The 16,202-nt window shown below is 42.4% G+C and overlaps 1 protein-coding gene across 1 annotated transcript; it reads left to right on the forward strand.

Annotated features, from left to right (window-relative positions):
- LOC136644730 (myelin protein zero-like protein 3) lies at window positions 1–13,746 on the forward strand. The gene is made up of 4 exons (XM_066620819.1): window positions 1–152; window positions 6,964–7,434; window positions 11,386–11,526; window positions 13,639–13,746. The coding sequence occupies exons 1-4, from the start codon at window positions 86–88 to the stop codon at window positions 13,641–13,643; spliced, it is 684 nt and encodes a 227-aa protein (XP_066476916.1). The 5' UTR covers window positions 1–85; the 3' UTR covers window positions 13,644–13,746.
- The last annotated feature ends 2,456 nt before the right edge of the window (window positions 13,747–16,202 follow it).

The following is a 16,202-nucleotide window of genomic DNA, read 5'->3' on the forward strand; positions in this document are numbered from 1 at the left end:
CCTCTATTCTCTTGCCACACAAACGCATATCTTTTTTGTCCACAACATTTGGAGCGAAAGACAAAGGCAGAGAGGACACATCATTATGAACCGGCCAGCTTTGAGATTCTACAGCTGGGCAGTGCCCCCACTTCTAATCTCTGTCTGGTTGGGTAAGTAACTGGACCAGCATATGTTTTCTTTACTTTTGAGGGGGTTGGTATTAGGGTACCATGAATGCTTCTAGCAAAAGAATTGTGCAATTCTATGCTCACTTGAACACAGTGGGTCTTAATTTTGAGAAAATGTGTGCAGGATTATGCTGCACAAGTGGATCTTATTGTGGGCTGGGTTAATTTGTAAAAGGTTATTTGAGAATATAGGGAATCTGACTTCAGAGCATGGTAGTTAATTAGAATGGCCTCTGGATTTCCCCAATCCACACATCTGTGGTCTATAATTTCCAGTTTGATTTTTCAAGGTTATTTTTTTGTAATCACAGTGTTTAATTAAAGAAAGCCCACTTCAAAACAGAGAAGAAGCTTTGGTTGTAACCTCCTGCTTATAAAGAAGTGACTATAATGATATTGTATTGTTAGTTAAAGCTAAATATAGCTTTTGGAAGGAATTTAACTGGGCAATTTTATCCTCAGCTCTTCTTGTATCATGAGGATTTGATGTCTATTCTTGTTGCGGTATACCAGCTATCAACTTTAACGACAAAGCTGCTATTAATATCCTTTTCCTATGCCACCTTCTGATAATTTGTGGAAATACTGCAACCGAAGCCATGGTTATGCACAACCATTTGTCACAAGAATCAAATCACTTAATGGCATGCTATTGTAATGTGTTGATGTACTGCCTAAATAATCAACCCAAGGGTGTCCAGATGCATACAGGGTGCCTGTCCCCCTAACAGGTGCGTAGAGGAAAGGTTATTGACGGGTATAGCTTGTCATGTGAGGGTCAGAAAAGCTGGATCTGTTGGAGTTCCCTTCCCTATTCAGTATTTAAAGGTAGAGCCTTTGTATCTGGTCTCTCTACTGAACTTAGGAAAAGGGAAGTTTTATGCAGAATAGCCAGAAATATTATTATTTACTGGTTGGTGCTTCATAGGAGATTGTACAGAGAATATAGTGTAACAACCTGCAACTGTTATCTTGGGTTTATAAAAATACTGCTGAAAAGCATAATTTAAAGCATGAATCCCTTTTAATTTACAATGGGATTCACATCCACGTATAAGGATCTGACTCCAAATACTGTATATAGACTATTAAGCTTAAATCCTGTGCATAAGGGAACAATCCTCACTGAATACAATGGGACTTTCTTTTAAGTATGGTAATCATACATAAGAATGTCCTGCTGAAAACAGCAGCAAAGTTCCAGATATGGTATTTCCCTGGTTAGATGAATTTGCAGTACTTGAAGGTTAACTAACTAGGCAGAAAAGAGAAAGAAGCTGATAAATACTTGTGTAAGGGCCAAATTCTATCCAGTTTTCCAGTGCCGGTGCAGTTGTGTCAATGGGGTGTGCACTGCATCCTGTGGAGGGGAGGCATTCACAGAGGCCTCCCCAAGGTATGGGAACATTTGTTCCTTTACCTCAGGCTGCGTTGTGGCTGCACCAGTGCTGGAAAGTTGGATAGAATTGGGCCCTGAATGGGAGAGATGCTTCCTCTCATTTTAAAGGCTGGGTTCTCAGCTCTTCAGAAATTAATAAATACCCAAAGACAATGAATTAGTTATACCAGGAGTGTCAAACTAGTTTCATACAGAGGGCCCAAGTCAGCATTCATGGTGCCTGCTAAGGGCTGGATGCAATATCATTAAGTAGATAATAGCCAGAAATAAGCACTTCATTCTCACATACAAACTCATCAGCTGCAAATGACTGAAGAGAAAATGTGCAAACCTTGTTCAAGATATGTGAGAGCCCAATTATCAAGCTGGAAGAACCCATTATAATGGGGACCAGATAAATTGCTTCTGGAGGCCACATTTGGCCCACTGGCTTTATATTTGACACACTTGAGTTATACAAACTCAAAGCTCCACACAAAGCTCCAGCTGATTGCAGTTTTCAATTTTATATATTAGTACTCTACATTTTCAGATAAAATCCTCACGTGGTAGCTTCCAGTTTAAGCAGTACAATAAAATAAAAATAGTGTTCGTGGTGAACCTGTAGACATTATATATCTGGACTTTCAGAAGGCGTTTGACACAGTCCCTCACCAAAGGCTACTGAAAAAACTCCACAGTCAGGGAATTAGAGGACAGGTCCTCTCATGGATTGAGAACTGGTTGAAGGCCAGGAAACAGAGAGTGAGTGTCAGTGGGCAATTTTCACAATGGAGAGAAGTGAAAAGCGGTGTGCCCCAAGGATCTGTCCTGGGACCGGTGTTTTTCAACCTCTTCATAAATGACCTAAAGACAGGGGTGAGCAGTGCAGTGGCTAAGTCTGCAGACGACACCAAACATTTCCGAGTGGTGAAGACCAGAAGTGATTGTGAGGAGCTCCAGAAAGATCTTTCCAGACTGGCAGAATGGGCAACAAAATGGCAGATGCACTTCAGTGTCAGTAAGTGTAAAGTCATGCACATTGGGGCAAAAAATCAAAACTTCACATATAGGCTGATGGGTTCTGAGCTGTCTGTGACAGATCGGGAGAGAGATCTTGAGGTGGTGGTGGACAGGTCGATGAAAGTGTCGACTCAATGTGCTGCGGAAGTAAGGAAGGCCAAGTCTATGCTTGGGATCATTAGGAAGGGTATTGAGAACAAAACGGCTAATTTATAATGCCGTTGTACAAATCTCTGCTAAGGCCACACCTGGAGTATTGTGTTCAGTTCTAGTCGCCGCATCTCAAAAAAGACATAGTGGAAATGGAAAAGGTGCAAAAGAGTGCGACTAAGATGATTACTGGGCTGGGGCACCTTCCTTATGAGGAAAGGCTATGGCGTTTGGGCCTCTTCAGCCTAGAAAAGAGGCGCCTCAGGGGGGACATGATTGAGACATACAAAATTATGCATGAAAAGGATAAAGTGGATAGAGAGATGCTCTTTACACTCTCACATAACACCAGAACCAGGGGACATCCACTAAAATTGAGTGTTGGGAGAGTTAGAACAGACAAAAGAAAATATTTCTTTACTCAGCGTGTGGTTGGTCTGTGGAACTCCTTGCCACAGGATGTGGTGATGGCATCTAGCCTGGACGCCTTTAAAAGGGGATTGGACAAGTTTCTGGAGGAAAAATCCATTACGGGTTACAAGCCATGATGTGCATGTACAACCTCCTGATTTTGGAAATGGGTTGTGTCAGAATGCCAGATGCAAGGGAGGGCACCAGAATGAGGTCTCTCTTTATCTGGTGTGCTCCCTGGGGCATTTGGTGGGCCGCTGTGAGATACATGAAGCTGGACTAGATGGCCCTATGGCCTGATCCAGTGGGATTGTTCTTATGTTCTTATGGTGTTGGAGGCTTCAGCAGAGATTGTCTGGAGAGGTGTGTTGATGGTTCAGAATGTTCAGGGGAATAAGTAGTTTGCCAGCCTGTTTCTGTGAGGGAAAGGAAAGTTGTCAGTTTGACTGAGATTGCAGAAGGGATGGCCGAGGATTGGAGAAAGGGCCTATGAGGCAGCAAATTAAGGGGCAGAGAGCCTGGAGGTAAGCAGGTTGGGGTACTTCAATGAGATGGTCGTTTATTGCCAATTTACAGCCCAATCCCAGCGCATGGGGCTGCAGTGTCGCTGAAAATGGCTGCCGCTGCATCCAGCGCACCCTAGGCAGCCGCCACTGCCTCCTTGGGAGAACGGGACTTTTGTCCCCTTCCCCTGGGCAAAGCAAGTAGCCCCATAATGAGGCCACTAAATTCTACAATGACCTGAAGGTTGGTGTAAAATGAAGGGCCTCCGTGTTGGATGGCCAGCCCGACACAGAGGCTCAGGATCTGGTGGAGCCAAGCTCCATCAGTCCTGCCTCCCTCCCGTCCCACTCCCTCCCCTGGCATGCCTCCTCCCCACCCTCCCACCCCCTCCCCAGAACGCCTCCTCCCGGCCTCCCCCCACACCCCCACCTACCTCTCTGCTGCCTGGCGGTCTACGCCACTGCCAAGTGGCAGAGATCCAGTGCTCTACTGGTGCTAGCCCAGCACCAGCCAGCACTGGACTAACACCAGTGCTCCACCAGCACTAGGGCCCACATTTGTGACAGTGAATGCTGGCGGTGAGCCAGCACACAAGATTGGGCCCTTAGTTATCTTTCTCGCAGATACCTTGTAGCAACTATTGAACGGCTAGCCTGGAACAATCATTCTGGGCACATGTCAGCCAGAGTGATACACAAGAGATGGTTAGCATGGCAAAAATCCCTGATGTGGTCACAGAGTCTTTCTTCTCTTTCCTATTGTTCAGAACAGCCTCTCTTGAACTGCACCTGTTTCAACTTAGTTTTGCTGGCTATGATGACCTGTCAATGTACTGCTGTGGGACAAAGGATATTGTAAACATAAATCCTTAAGCAAAGGACATGCTGCTAAAATAGATGTAGGAGACCTTTGGCATCTTTTAGAAACTTCAGTGTGTATGTTTGCATGAAAAAGCTATAATTACTAAAATTCATATTAAAGCCAAGTGATTTGGGCTGCAATTCTATGCATACAAACTTGCGAGTAAGCCTCAATGAACCCAATGGGACTTACTTCTGAGTAAGCCAGCATAGGTTTGTGCTGTTGGTTCTTTACTCCAGGCTATCATTTTTAAGCCCATGCTTGATGGACTACAGCACCCCAGGGTTTAATATTACAATTAAAGATACAGTAGTAGAAAACTAGACTGTAATTTTGAAGTGGAGCCCAGTAATTAGCTAAATCCTTTAGAAGTGCTGTCACTGTCACCAACATTTCTTTATCTATACAGCAATACTTTCTCACTGATATATTTCAATAGGAAAATAATCCTCTTATTTCAGACATTAGTAGGCTTGTTTCTGGAAATGAGGAATGTTCGGTTACTCTGCAGATTTATGGTCATTCGACATTAAGGTTAACGCTACAGTGTGGAATGTTATTTCAAATGCTTATGCCATAAGCATGACTTTTAGTCATAGGAATTGAATATTGTCTGTTTCTGAGTAAAAAACTTTGACAAAAATATATATAAATGTAATATAATGTACAAGTATAATGCAAAATATAAAGACCTGGGATAGCATTCACAAATGCTATCATTTGTGCATTTCAACCTGCCACCTATCAAAAGACTTGTTCCATTCAAGAGTAATGTGAAATCATGATTCAGTTCTATGTGAGCCAACCTTGGACTCTCCTTCTCTCCTCTCTTCCTCCGCCTGCAAGCCTCCATTTTCACTTTAAGAAATGTGGTTGTTTACATATAAACTCAGGGAACAGTGGTTTGTTAACTAACTGCAGTCAGAGCAAAGCAGCATCATCAAACCAGGATTTGATTTCTCGGTTTGTTGTTTCAATAGTTCATTAAAAATTGGAAACCCGATTTTCCCAGTTTCATAGTTCATGAAGAACTGTGGTTTGTTCTAAGTGAAAGCAAATGAAGCGCCCCTACAGAATCATATTGTTATGGCTGAGCAGTGATTTTCAACCTTTTTCATTTCATGACACACTGAGAAGGCACTAAAATTGCCAAAGCACACCATCAGTTTTTTGACAATTGACAAGGCACAACATGTTGTTGGTGGGGGGTACATATCTCCTAATGGACCTACTAATAAATGACCTGCCCCCAAACTTCCGTGGCACATCTGTGGACTATTTGCGGCACACCAATGCGCCATGGCACACTGGTTGAAAATACTGGAGCTGCTGTAGAGGCTTCTCTTTAAGACCAACTATTTTTTTTTCATCTACATGGATTGCATGTATTTGTATGAACAAACTTTGGGAAGAAAAAGGTACCTCACCTACAGGACACCAGGAGGTAGTATACTGTCCAGAGGACTGTCCCAGACCCTGACCTGTGTGGGAGTGTGCTTGATTCCCCCCCCCCATTCTGACCATTCAAGCATGCAAACCTCTCTCCATGAACACTGAACATGGAACTAACCATGCCATGAAGTCTCACACACCCATTCAAAGGGAATAGCTCTAGGATTCCCTGTTCCAACATTTAGGACCTGCACAGCCAACAATGATGTACATGCTTGTGAACTGTGAGTAAAGGTGTTTTTTTTTTCTATTTCCTGCCTCTGTTCCTATTTTATTCTCAGCAGCAATCTAGCAGATTGCTTCTAGCAGTTGTTTCTGAAAAAAAGTCTTGCACTTTATAACTCAGCTTAATACAGATGCCTAGACCCCCTTTTCCCATTACAAACTGTGTGAAGTAACTGTGAAGAGCAGGAAGTGCCAGCATGCACATGATGAATTGTTCAGATTCTCACAGTTCTTGATATGTACTTTGGGAATTCAATTTATAATGAAAAAGCATCTGTGTAGATTGAACTGTTGGCTGTACTTTTCTTTCTTTCTCTAAATGCATATCCTGGCCTGCCCCAAAGAGACAGGGAAAATTACAACTTTAAATCATTGTAAACACTGCCAATGGTTCACATTGTACACCATCAACCCATGCCATTTTCCCATTTCCCTAATCCACTCTTGCTCTAGAATAGTGATTTTCAACCTTTTTCGTCTCACGGCACACTGACAAGGTACTAAAATTGCCAATGCACACCATCGGTTTTTTGACAATTGACAAGGCACACCATGCTGTTGATGGGGGGATCACATCCCACAATGGCCCTACTAATAAATGACCCTTCCCCAAACTCCCATGGCACACCTGTGGACCATTCGCAGAACCGTGGTTGAAAATGGCTGCTCTAGAAACTTCATTACCCTCTAAACCAGAATCCAGTTTCCCAGTCCTCAGAATCTCACTGGCCTCTAGAATTGTTTCCTTCTGTTCTGTCTCAATATTTATCTTTCTCTCTTCCATTGCAGCTTGCTATGCTGGTGTTGGAAATGCAACCAAGGATAATGCAACCATCGCAAGTAATTCACTGATGATGACGACTATCCATGCTGCAGTGCTTCACACAGAGGCATTAACTCCCAAGTCATTACACCCATTTGTATCTCAGACCCCAGATAAAGAGAAGGCAAAAGAGGGTGAAACTATCGTCCTTGGATGCCAGTTCCACAGCTCCCATGGAACATCGTTGGACAAACTGACTGTGAAATGGATTAAGGAAGATGAAAAGGGACAAAGGGACTTCATGGAGAACAATGTCACTCTCTTGGCAAACTACACCAGAGCTGTCATGGTAGGGAATTTATCTGAAGGCAACGCATCTCTGACTATCTTAAATGTGACAGTCAACGATCATGGCACTTATTTCTGCCAGGTGATACTTCCCAGTGGAGAAGCGGTGACAGGTTCTGGCACAAAGCTCAGGATCAGGAGATCACTGGGTAACATTCTACTTAATTTTTTATTACTATAATTTATCAATATCAGTATTAATTACTATTATTATTACTATTCTGAAGCTAGTCTCTGCAGTAAAAAGTAGGAAATGGCAGTGAGTCATTTGGCCATTCATTGAGATTCAATGATGCATTATACTGCTCACAAAAATATTGTTTGATTCACAGGCAAATCTTAGGGCATATCTATATTACAGGTTGGTACCAATGTTATACTGCATGACTTCCCCAAAGAATCCTGGGAATTGTAGTTTGATGAAGGCGCTACGAATTCTCTGTTAGAGATTCACTCTCATAACTACAGTTCTCAGAGTTTCCTGTGAAGAGTGAATTATGATTGACAGTGCCAGATCCAGCCAAAATAGTCAAATCTTGGTACAGGCGTGCCTCCGTATCCATGGGGGTTCCATCCCATGGATATGTGAATCTACGGATAAGGGGAACGCCCTCCACCCTCCGGAGGTGAGTGGGCTTCCCTCTCCTCCAGACGGTATTCTGAGCCAGACTTCCCTATAAGGAGGGAGCCTTATAAGGTATTTAAAATGTCACTTCTGGTTTTCATGAAAAACTGGAAGTAGCTTTTTCCCCCTACTTTCAATCATTCTGAGCCTGGCAGAGGCCATGAGTGAATGCATGCGGTCTTTGCTGGACTCAGAAGACCCTGCAGAGGTGCGAAGAGCACAGTTTCCCTTGCCCTTGGAGGCATAGTGGCATAGCTAGCGAGGGGCAGTCTGCCCCGGTTCCACCCTTAGAGGGATGATACCACAAGTGACCAAAATGACGGTTTTTAGGAATAATACTAGCATGTCATATACCATTCAATGTGGAATTTACAGAAGAATGAAATTTAAAAAAAAAACCCACCAGAGTAAAATATCTCTATCAAGAATTATGGCCAAAAAAAACAGAAAACAAAAATGCACAGAGCCCTATGGAAGTGAAACTGAGCCATATCATGTGTTTACTTGCAAGTAAGTGAACTTGCCTTAGTCCATTGGAAAGGGCAGGCTGAGAGGAATCCAATGCCACCAGAATGGTTCCGATCTGATGACCATAGCCCCCAAAAAACACTCAAGAAGGAAGTCCCTTCCTTCAAGCTGATGAATGTATTGAGCCCCTTGGAAAACAAAATGAAGCCACAAAGTCGCGTTTAGTCATGAATAAGAAAGCGTACCTGAGCTCATGGTCAGGTCAGGTAAAGGGGAATGCGAGGCCACTAGAATGGTCCCAATCTGATGAACATGGAGCTCAACAAATGCTCCAGAAGGCAGCATCTCCCCCCCCCCCCATAGAAAGAATAAAATAGAGACTGCAGCTGGTAAGGTGAATTTCTTTATCTTTTTTAGACTTGTGGGTCTAAAAGCCAAGTGAGTCCTGATAGTGACATTGTTGAAGTTATGTTGTGACATATAAGAAGTTATGAACTGGGTAGGGTTGAAAATCTCACTGACTTTTTTGTCAGGGGGTGTCACTGCAGACAGTTACAGAGAAAATTCACTTGGTGGAACAGGGCTGGCTTCCCCTTATTTAATTATTTGTTTCTCTTTCATTTAATTAAATTATTTTAATTTGCTTGATAATGACACTTCATGACATCGCTATTACTATCTCTCAGTCTCACCTACCTCACAAGGTTGTTGTGAGGACAAAATAAGGGGAAGAACCATGCATACCACCCTGAGATCCTTAGAGGATGGGTGGTATAAAAATGTGAAAAATTAATTATGTCATATAGGGGTGACAAAAATTTATGGGCCCTGGGTATCGAATGACCTAGCTATGCCACTGGGTGCTAGGGCCCTCCCACATCTGCAGATAAGTGAATCCACAGATACAGCCCTCCCCTGTATCATGTTATATATTATTGCAGACTTTCATGCAGAATGCAATGAAATGAACTACGTTATTTAAACCATGATTAGGCTGTACGTCTCGTATGCATTACTTCATTCTAAACTGTCCAGATTTGCTTGATAAAAGAGGGTGATATGGTCAGTGACAGGTTTTTTGATTTCTGTAATGGACTAGACAGTTGCTTACACATGCTAGTGATAGTTGTTCAGTGTGAGAGAAAATCTGAGTGCTGGTTCACACATCTGTGAATGCAGTAGCACTTAAGTGCCTAGGACCATGCTGACAGTCTCTCATCACTTGATTATTTTCAGCCAAAGATATGAACTGTCTCTATTAAAGAAATACTGGTTGAAAAGAACATCCACCTGAAAATGTGTCTCTTATCCAGTTAGCAGATACCTTTATCACCTAATAAATTTTTATTTTAAGAGCCCAAGAGTTCACCATTTAGAAATAATTTTCCTTTCTGTTTCACCTGCAGCCAGCTGAATGCTTATTTAGAACTAAACTTCACTCAGTTCAGTGGTACTTATTCCCTGGTAATTATGCATAGAGTTGTAGGATGATCATCATACCAAATTGTTTCTTTTGCCCCAATATTATTACATACTTCTGCTGGGGCTCTCAGGCCTAAAAGGTGAATGAAGTGGTAAGGCAGATCAATGGAATGTTGTTACTTTAAACATGGGTGACATCTGGTGGCTTCCAGGGGGTACACATTTAAGAAAGAAAAAAAATACTCTGTCCTTTTTCAGCAAAGTACTTATACCAGGAGTGGTCCCCATCACTCATCATAGTGCTGCAATGATAGAAGAAGTTGCTTCTGCTGTAATTCTCCCTTCCCTGTTAAAGACATATTTTATTAGATTTGTATCTTGCCCTTCAGGTTAAAACCTCTCAGCAGAGCTTATAATAGCTAAGAAGTAAAATCCAGTGTTATTTTCAGTATGGTAGTTTATTAAAAGTATTACTGACCATGAGATGGGCAGGCCAATCCTGTCCTCCCTGGCAGCACTGAGTACAGCAGCACCAAAATGGCTACCTGGGCCAGGGAGGCTGCCGGAGGTCTCCTTGAAGGGAGGGGACTTTTGTCCTCTTACCTTGCCCCTGCAACAGGCCTACTTGAATGGCATAGACTTGAGAAGCCCTGCAGGCCAACACAGGGCATAGGATCTGGCAGAGGAGGCCTCTGCCAGTCCCACCCCCTCCTGAGCTGGTCCCTTCCCCATCCCAGAATACCTCCCCCTGCCCTGAAAAGCAGCCTAGCCACCTGGCAGTGCTATTTACCATCAGCAGCTCCATGGTCTCCTCCTCCCAGCACTAAGGCCCAAAGCTGACAGGTGCTGGTCCAGTGCCGGCGCTCCCTCCTCACTGTGTGCCGTAACTGTGCTTTATGGCAGGTTTCAAACACTAACGCTGGTATACGCTCGTAGCTCCAGCGCTTGAGCCCATAGGATTGGACTCTAAATGTATTTTTTTTTAATGTACTGAAACACAGTCTGATAAAGTTACTTCTTTATGTATCTGAAATGGTTTTATAGAATATCATAGCCCTGATACTTAACTAATTAAAACTTGCTGCCATAAATATAGGCATCAGAATTTCTTTGTCAACTTCCAGATCAGTATGAAGTTCATTAGGGCTGCCAAACTTTTTACTGACCCTGTTCCAGTGCCTTTTAATAGCACACTGATGTACATTCATTAGCACATTGCAATTAGGGTAGACTCAAAGATTGGCCAGGCAGGGTCCTTGCTGAGGGTCCACATGGATCAGAGGTCCCACCTGGTTGGGAATCCCCTGAACCTTCAGTGCTGGTGGTGGTTGCCCAATTCACCATTAGGGGCCCCAATGCAGGGCTTTATTCCAGAGTCTCCAGTGACCTGGAACCAACACCTATGTAATAAAAAGATTCACCTATTGACCTTTGCACGCCCAACTCCTGTGAAAGGCACAGGAAGAGGCCAGGTTCCCCCCAGCCCCGGCTAGCAGCAACCCAGGAGGTCAACTTTTGCAAAGTTCTCCTTTTGCTTCTCCTCATTCAAAAGGTTACAGTTCTGACATTCTGACATTTCCCTCAGGACTGTTTGGTATAGAAGAATCAATTGGAACAATCATTGGCGTTGTGGCAGCTGGAATCGGAGGTTTGGTCGTGCTAATTGTGGTTTTAACTCCTCAGCTGAGGAAGTGTCTTCCGTGTGGTAAAGAACCATCCAGACAAGGTACGGAGAGATGGTGTAACTCTGAATCGTCTGCTAAAATGTCACATAAGTTTCTCATAAATACAAAGCACGTTTATGGTTTCAAATATACCACAGATACTCGCCTGTAACGCAATCTCACAGATAAGGTGAGGGCAGGTTTTCAGTCGAAAATCATGGAATGTTCCCTGACCCTTGGATTAGTGAGGGGTAAAATTAGGGGAATGGTGCTTGTGAGGAGGGGCTGCAGCTGGCCCTGGAGCCTGATGGAAAGGGGGGAAAGAATCTGAGCCAGGCCAGTTTTTGAAGACATTATGTAATACTGAGTGCCACCCCCCACCCCCAAGCAACAGAACTGAACATTGCATTGAGTTGCTTAAAAAAAAACCAACCAGGTTTGAAACTGCAGAAAAGCATTTGCACTTTTAAAAACCTTCCAAAACAAATGCAGCACCAATATAAAGCAACCTAAACAGCTTACATCAGCACAACATCCTGCTTCAATTGCCACCAGAACTTTTTATACTATTCACTGTTGTTTTAAGAGATACTCCTGCGTTTGGCGTTAATGAGCCTGCTCAGAAGACTCTACAGCGGAGCTCCAATAAATGTAAATGTTTGTAAGCTGTCTGCAATAGTTCAAAATCTTCCTCAGATGCTTCACAGACCCTTTTCAGGAACTTTTAAAGCTCCTCCGGGCTTGTCCTGGCTACCACGACCGCCTGAACAGCCCTGACCTGAGTGACCAGCAGAGAAGATGAGATGTAAATCTATGCTTGATTTATTAGTAGAAATTTCTTGCCTTATAGGTGAGTATCTATGGTATGAATATTATAGCTGTTTCAGACAGAACAGAAACTAAAAACGTCAAAGAAGTGGGCAGTTCTCATACATCTGTTGACAGAAGCAAATCTTTGTGTCTCGTTCTCTAGTCGTGTTTTACCTGTGTCCAATAGCACATGCAAGTATAAGCTTCAATTGCCCTGATGCATTGTCTTATTATGAAAAGGTTTGCTGAGGAGATGTGATTTTTCACGTGATTTTTCAGCACAGACAGACTGATGAAAATATTCACAACTGTGGTAATAACAGAGAATGACTATTGTTGAAACACTTGCAAATGCCTCGTGTTAGGTTCCTTATGTGTACTGGCCAGTGTTGCATTCATTTTGTTACGTGCTCTTAGTAGCTTGTGCAGCCCACAGTTTACACTTGGACTCTTCCATGTTTCTGCTCTAACACTGGAGATTTTTACATGCACAAATTGATGCAATCAAAAGTGATAAGTTTACCAGAATTTGAATGCATGATCAGTAACTTTCATATTCCTTGATGGACTAACAAAACTGTCTCAGTTAAAAGCATAAGGAAACATGGAAAGAGCCACCTAGAAGCTTGGCTGTTCTGTTAACTGAGCGCAATACACTGTGGTCTTGAATCAGGCTAAAAACGCACAAGGAAAAAGTTAAATGAGAAGCAGAATACTAAGGATTGTAACAGAGTCGTACTTGTGCAGATGAAGACTGCAATCCTAAGCATATTTACTTGAAAGGAAGCTCCATACCGAAATCAATGGAACAGTAAGGGAATTCATAATCTTAGTGAAAGCTTTAGAAGACTAGTTACAGTCCTTCAGAAGGTTGATAGCACCTTCTATGCTATGATCTGTCTACAAGGGCATCCCACTTCATTCTTCACCTAATAATCCCAGCACCATGACAGTTAGATGAAAAGGTTTGCCACTTGCCTGAATGGCTTATTTTGATACTGCAATTGTTTCTGTCCCATTGCTGCCAATAAAAAGACCACAGTCTCTGGAGAAGAATGGAACAGCGCCAATATAAACAAAGAAAATAATCACATGAACCATCTGACACGGGGCATCATGAATCTTGACGTGCTCCCACACGTTGCATCTGCAATAAAGGTTGAACTTAACTGTGTAGTGGAGCTAAGAGTCACAGAGAGGATTACATATCTTGAGTACATTGCTGTACTAACTTTATTGTAGTTGTAGAGCATGTGTCTCAACACTGCATTTATTTCCTGTGAAAATGTAGTTGTAAAAGACTTAGCTGAGCTATGTTTTTTCACTCTTGGTCACTGTTTCACTTTCTTTTTCTTCCTATGCAGCATAACTTGGACAGCACAAGCAGAGAAAATATCAACCAGCTATGCCACAACCAAATTTCAGAAAGTTCTCTAGTGTCTGCCCAAACATATAATAAAATGTTTGTCTTAGCACATGTGCCCCAAATAATTTTTTAACAGGGTGACACTTTCACATTTATAAAATACATATATGAAAAAAATGACCACGTCAGTAGATTAAACCCTGCTCACAACCATAAATTGTTTTTACATACAACAGTAAAAAGTACATTTGAACCTCTTGTACACTGGTTGCAACATACGTGAGCATTGCTAATGCAGGAATAGGCCACCCACTGGGTATTTTAATTTATGAATTTAAGTTTACATTTACATTATAGGCTAGGGATGTCAAACTCATTTCACAGAGAGGGTAAAAGTTTGCATTCATGGTGCTTACTGAGGTCCGGAAGTTACATTAAGCAGAAAGTGACATCCTTAAGCAGATAATGGCCAGAAATAAGGACTTTGTTCTTGCATAGAAGCTTATTAGCTGCAAATGACAGAAAAGAAAATGTCTGAATCTTGTTCATATTTTCAGTATATGAGAGAGCCCAATTATCAAGCTGGGAGAGTCCAGTTATAATGGGGACTGGATAAATTTGTTTCTGGGAGCCGCATCTGGCCCGCAGACCTTATGTTTGACACCCCTATTATAGGCCTTGCATACACACATCTAGGACACCAGAGGAGAGAAAAGTGAGTGAAGAATTCCAGCAGGTTGAGAAAGTACCCTTCCCTACCATTTGAACACTCCCTCCTGAAGCTTCTTAAAGGCTTTGGTTCCCCAACAGAAGTATAAAGCACTGTTTTATTAAATCCATTTTTAGTGACATGCAGTTATCTACTCCTAACCTGGAATATTTTCACTAATTCCTGCAGTGAAAAAGAAGCAATTCTCTACCAAACTGTGAATTCAGAGCCAGATTAGCAGTGATGTTTGTTGAAGAAGAAATCAAGTGTATTCAAATTTCACGCAATACATTTCCAGGCTATCTAGGAACAGATTACTTACAGGAAGTGATTTATGGAAAATGTCATGTGTGAATCAGCCTTAAAATGGCAAAATTGTTATCTCCCAGCTAAGAAGCCAATGTGTATGGACAGCTGACTGTTCCTAAGGAAAACTCCCTTTGGGAGAAACACCTCTCTGATGACAGCCTTCAAGAAGGTGATGACCTCTTTTTCCTCTTTCCTCCACCACTTCTGTTCCTTAGTACTGTCATTGTATAGGCACTGAGCTGCTTCAAGTGCAAAGGCCTGTGGCAGGCTTGCTCACATACAGTATTTTTTCTTAACAGCATTTAACAGCTGCTCTCAATTAGCATTTTTGTCTTCTCTATGTGCTGAGTGCTAAAATGAAGACAAAAGAATAGTGACTGAGGAGGAAAAAGGAGGTAGAGAAGATGGTAACAAGCAGTTTGATGTATGTGGTACTTGTATGAGAAAAAATCCAAGTCAACACAAAGTGAAAAATATTTCCAGTCTCACATGAATATGGACATATCCAGTCATTTCTCCCGGCACTGCGATGGACTGTAATACGGCAAGCATGTGGGAGTATAATTTATACACACACATGCATGCATGTGTGTATGCACAAACACACATGCACACAGAGCATGGCATTTCAAAATCATTGCCAGAGTGTACCTTTTCTGTAACACAAAATTAGAAGAAACTTAGAGCTCTGTGTAACTAACAGGTCATTATTTGATTTCTGATTTCAGGAACTGAGAAACTATATAAACTATTCAAAAACTGCTAGCTTCATCTGACTAATTAAAGACCTTTAAAGTATAAAGAGGATCCAAAATTTAAAGACATAGAAGAATTCATGTTAATTCTCTCCCTCTCAATGTATATACTTAAAATTACACGTGGGATAAATTTGGCCACACAAAAAATTTGGCCAAAGGATATTGTGTCGATTAAAACGGGCAGATCTCCAACATCTTGCTGCTTCTCTGTCACACTGGCATATTATTTTTTGACATCTGTCTAACGAGGAGTCTGAAAAAGATAAAGACCGATGATTACTTGAAGCTAAACAGAGTATCAGACTGGAACAGCTAACAACCAATTGAAAGTGTATGTTCATTCATGGCATTTCTTATTAAATATAGCCCCTTTTTGTTGGCAACCTTCAGTCTTGAAAGACTATGGTATCGCGCTCTGAATGGTGGTTCTGGAACAGCATTTAGTATGGCTGAAAAGGCCGATTTGGGAGTGACAATCCCTTCCACACCGGGAGCAAGTGCAGTCTGTCCCTGGTCTGTCTCCCTGACTATGGGCCTTCCTTCTTTGCCTCTTTGCCTCAGACTGTTGGCCAAGTGTCTCTTCAAACTGGGAAAGGCCATGCTGCACAGCCTGCCTCCAAGCGGGCCGCTCAGAGGCCAGGGTTTCCCACCTGTTGAGGTCCACTCCTAAGGCCTTCAGATCCCTCTTGCAGATGTCCTTGTATCGCAGCTGTGGTCTACCTGTAGGGCGCTTTCCTTGCACGAGTTCTCCATAGAGGAGATCCTTTGGTATCCGGCCATCATCCA

The sequence above is a fragment of the Tiliqua scincoides genome, chromosome 3 (assembly GCF_035046505.1).
Source record: "Tiliqua scincoides isolate rTilSci1 chromosome 3, rTilSci1.hap2, whole genome shotgun sequence".
Lineage (NCBI taxonomy): Eukaryota > Metazoa > Chordata > Lepidosauria > Squamata > Scincidae > Tiliqua > Tiliqua scincoides.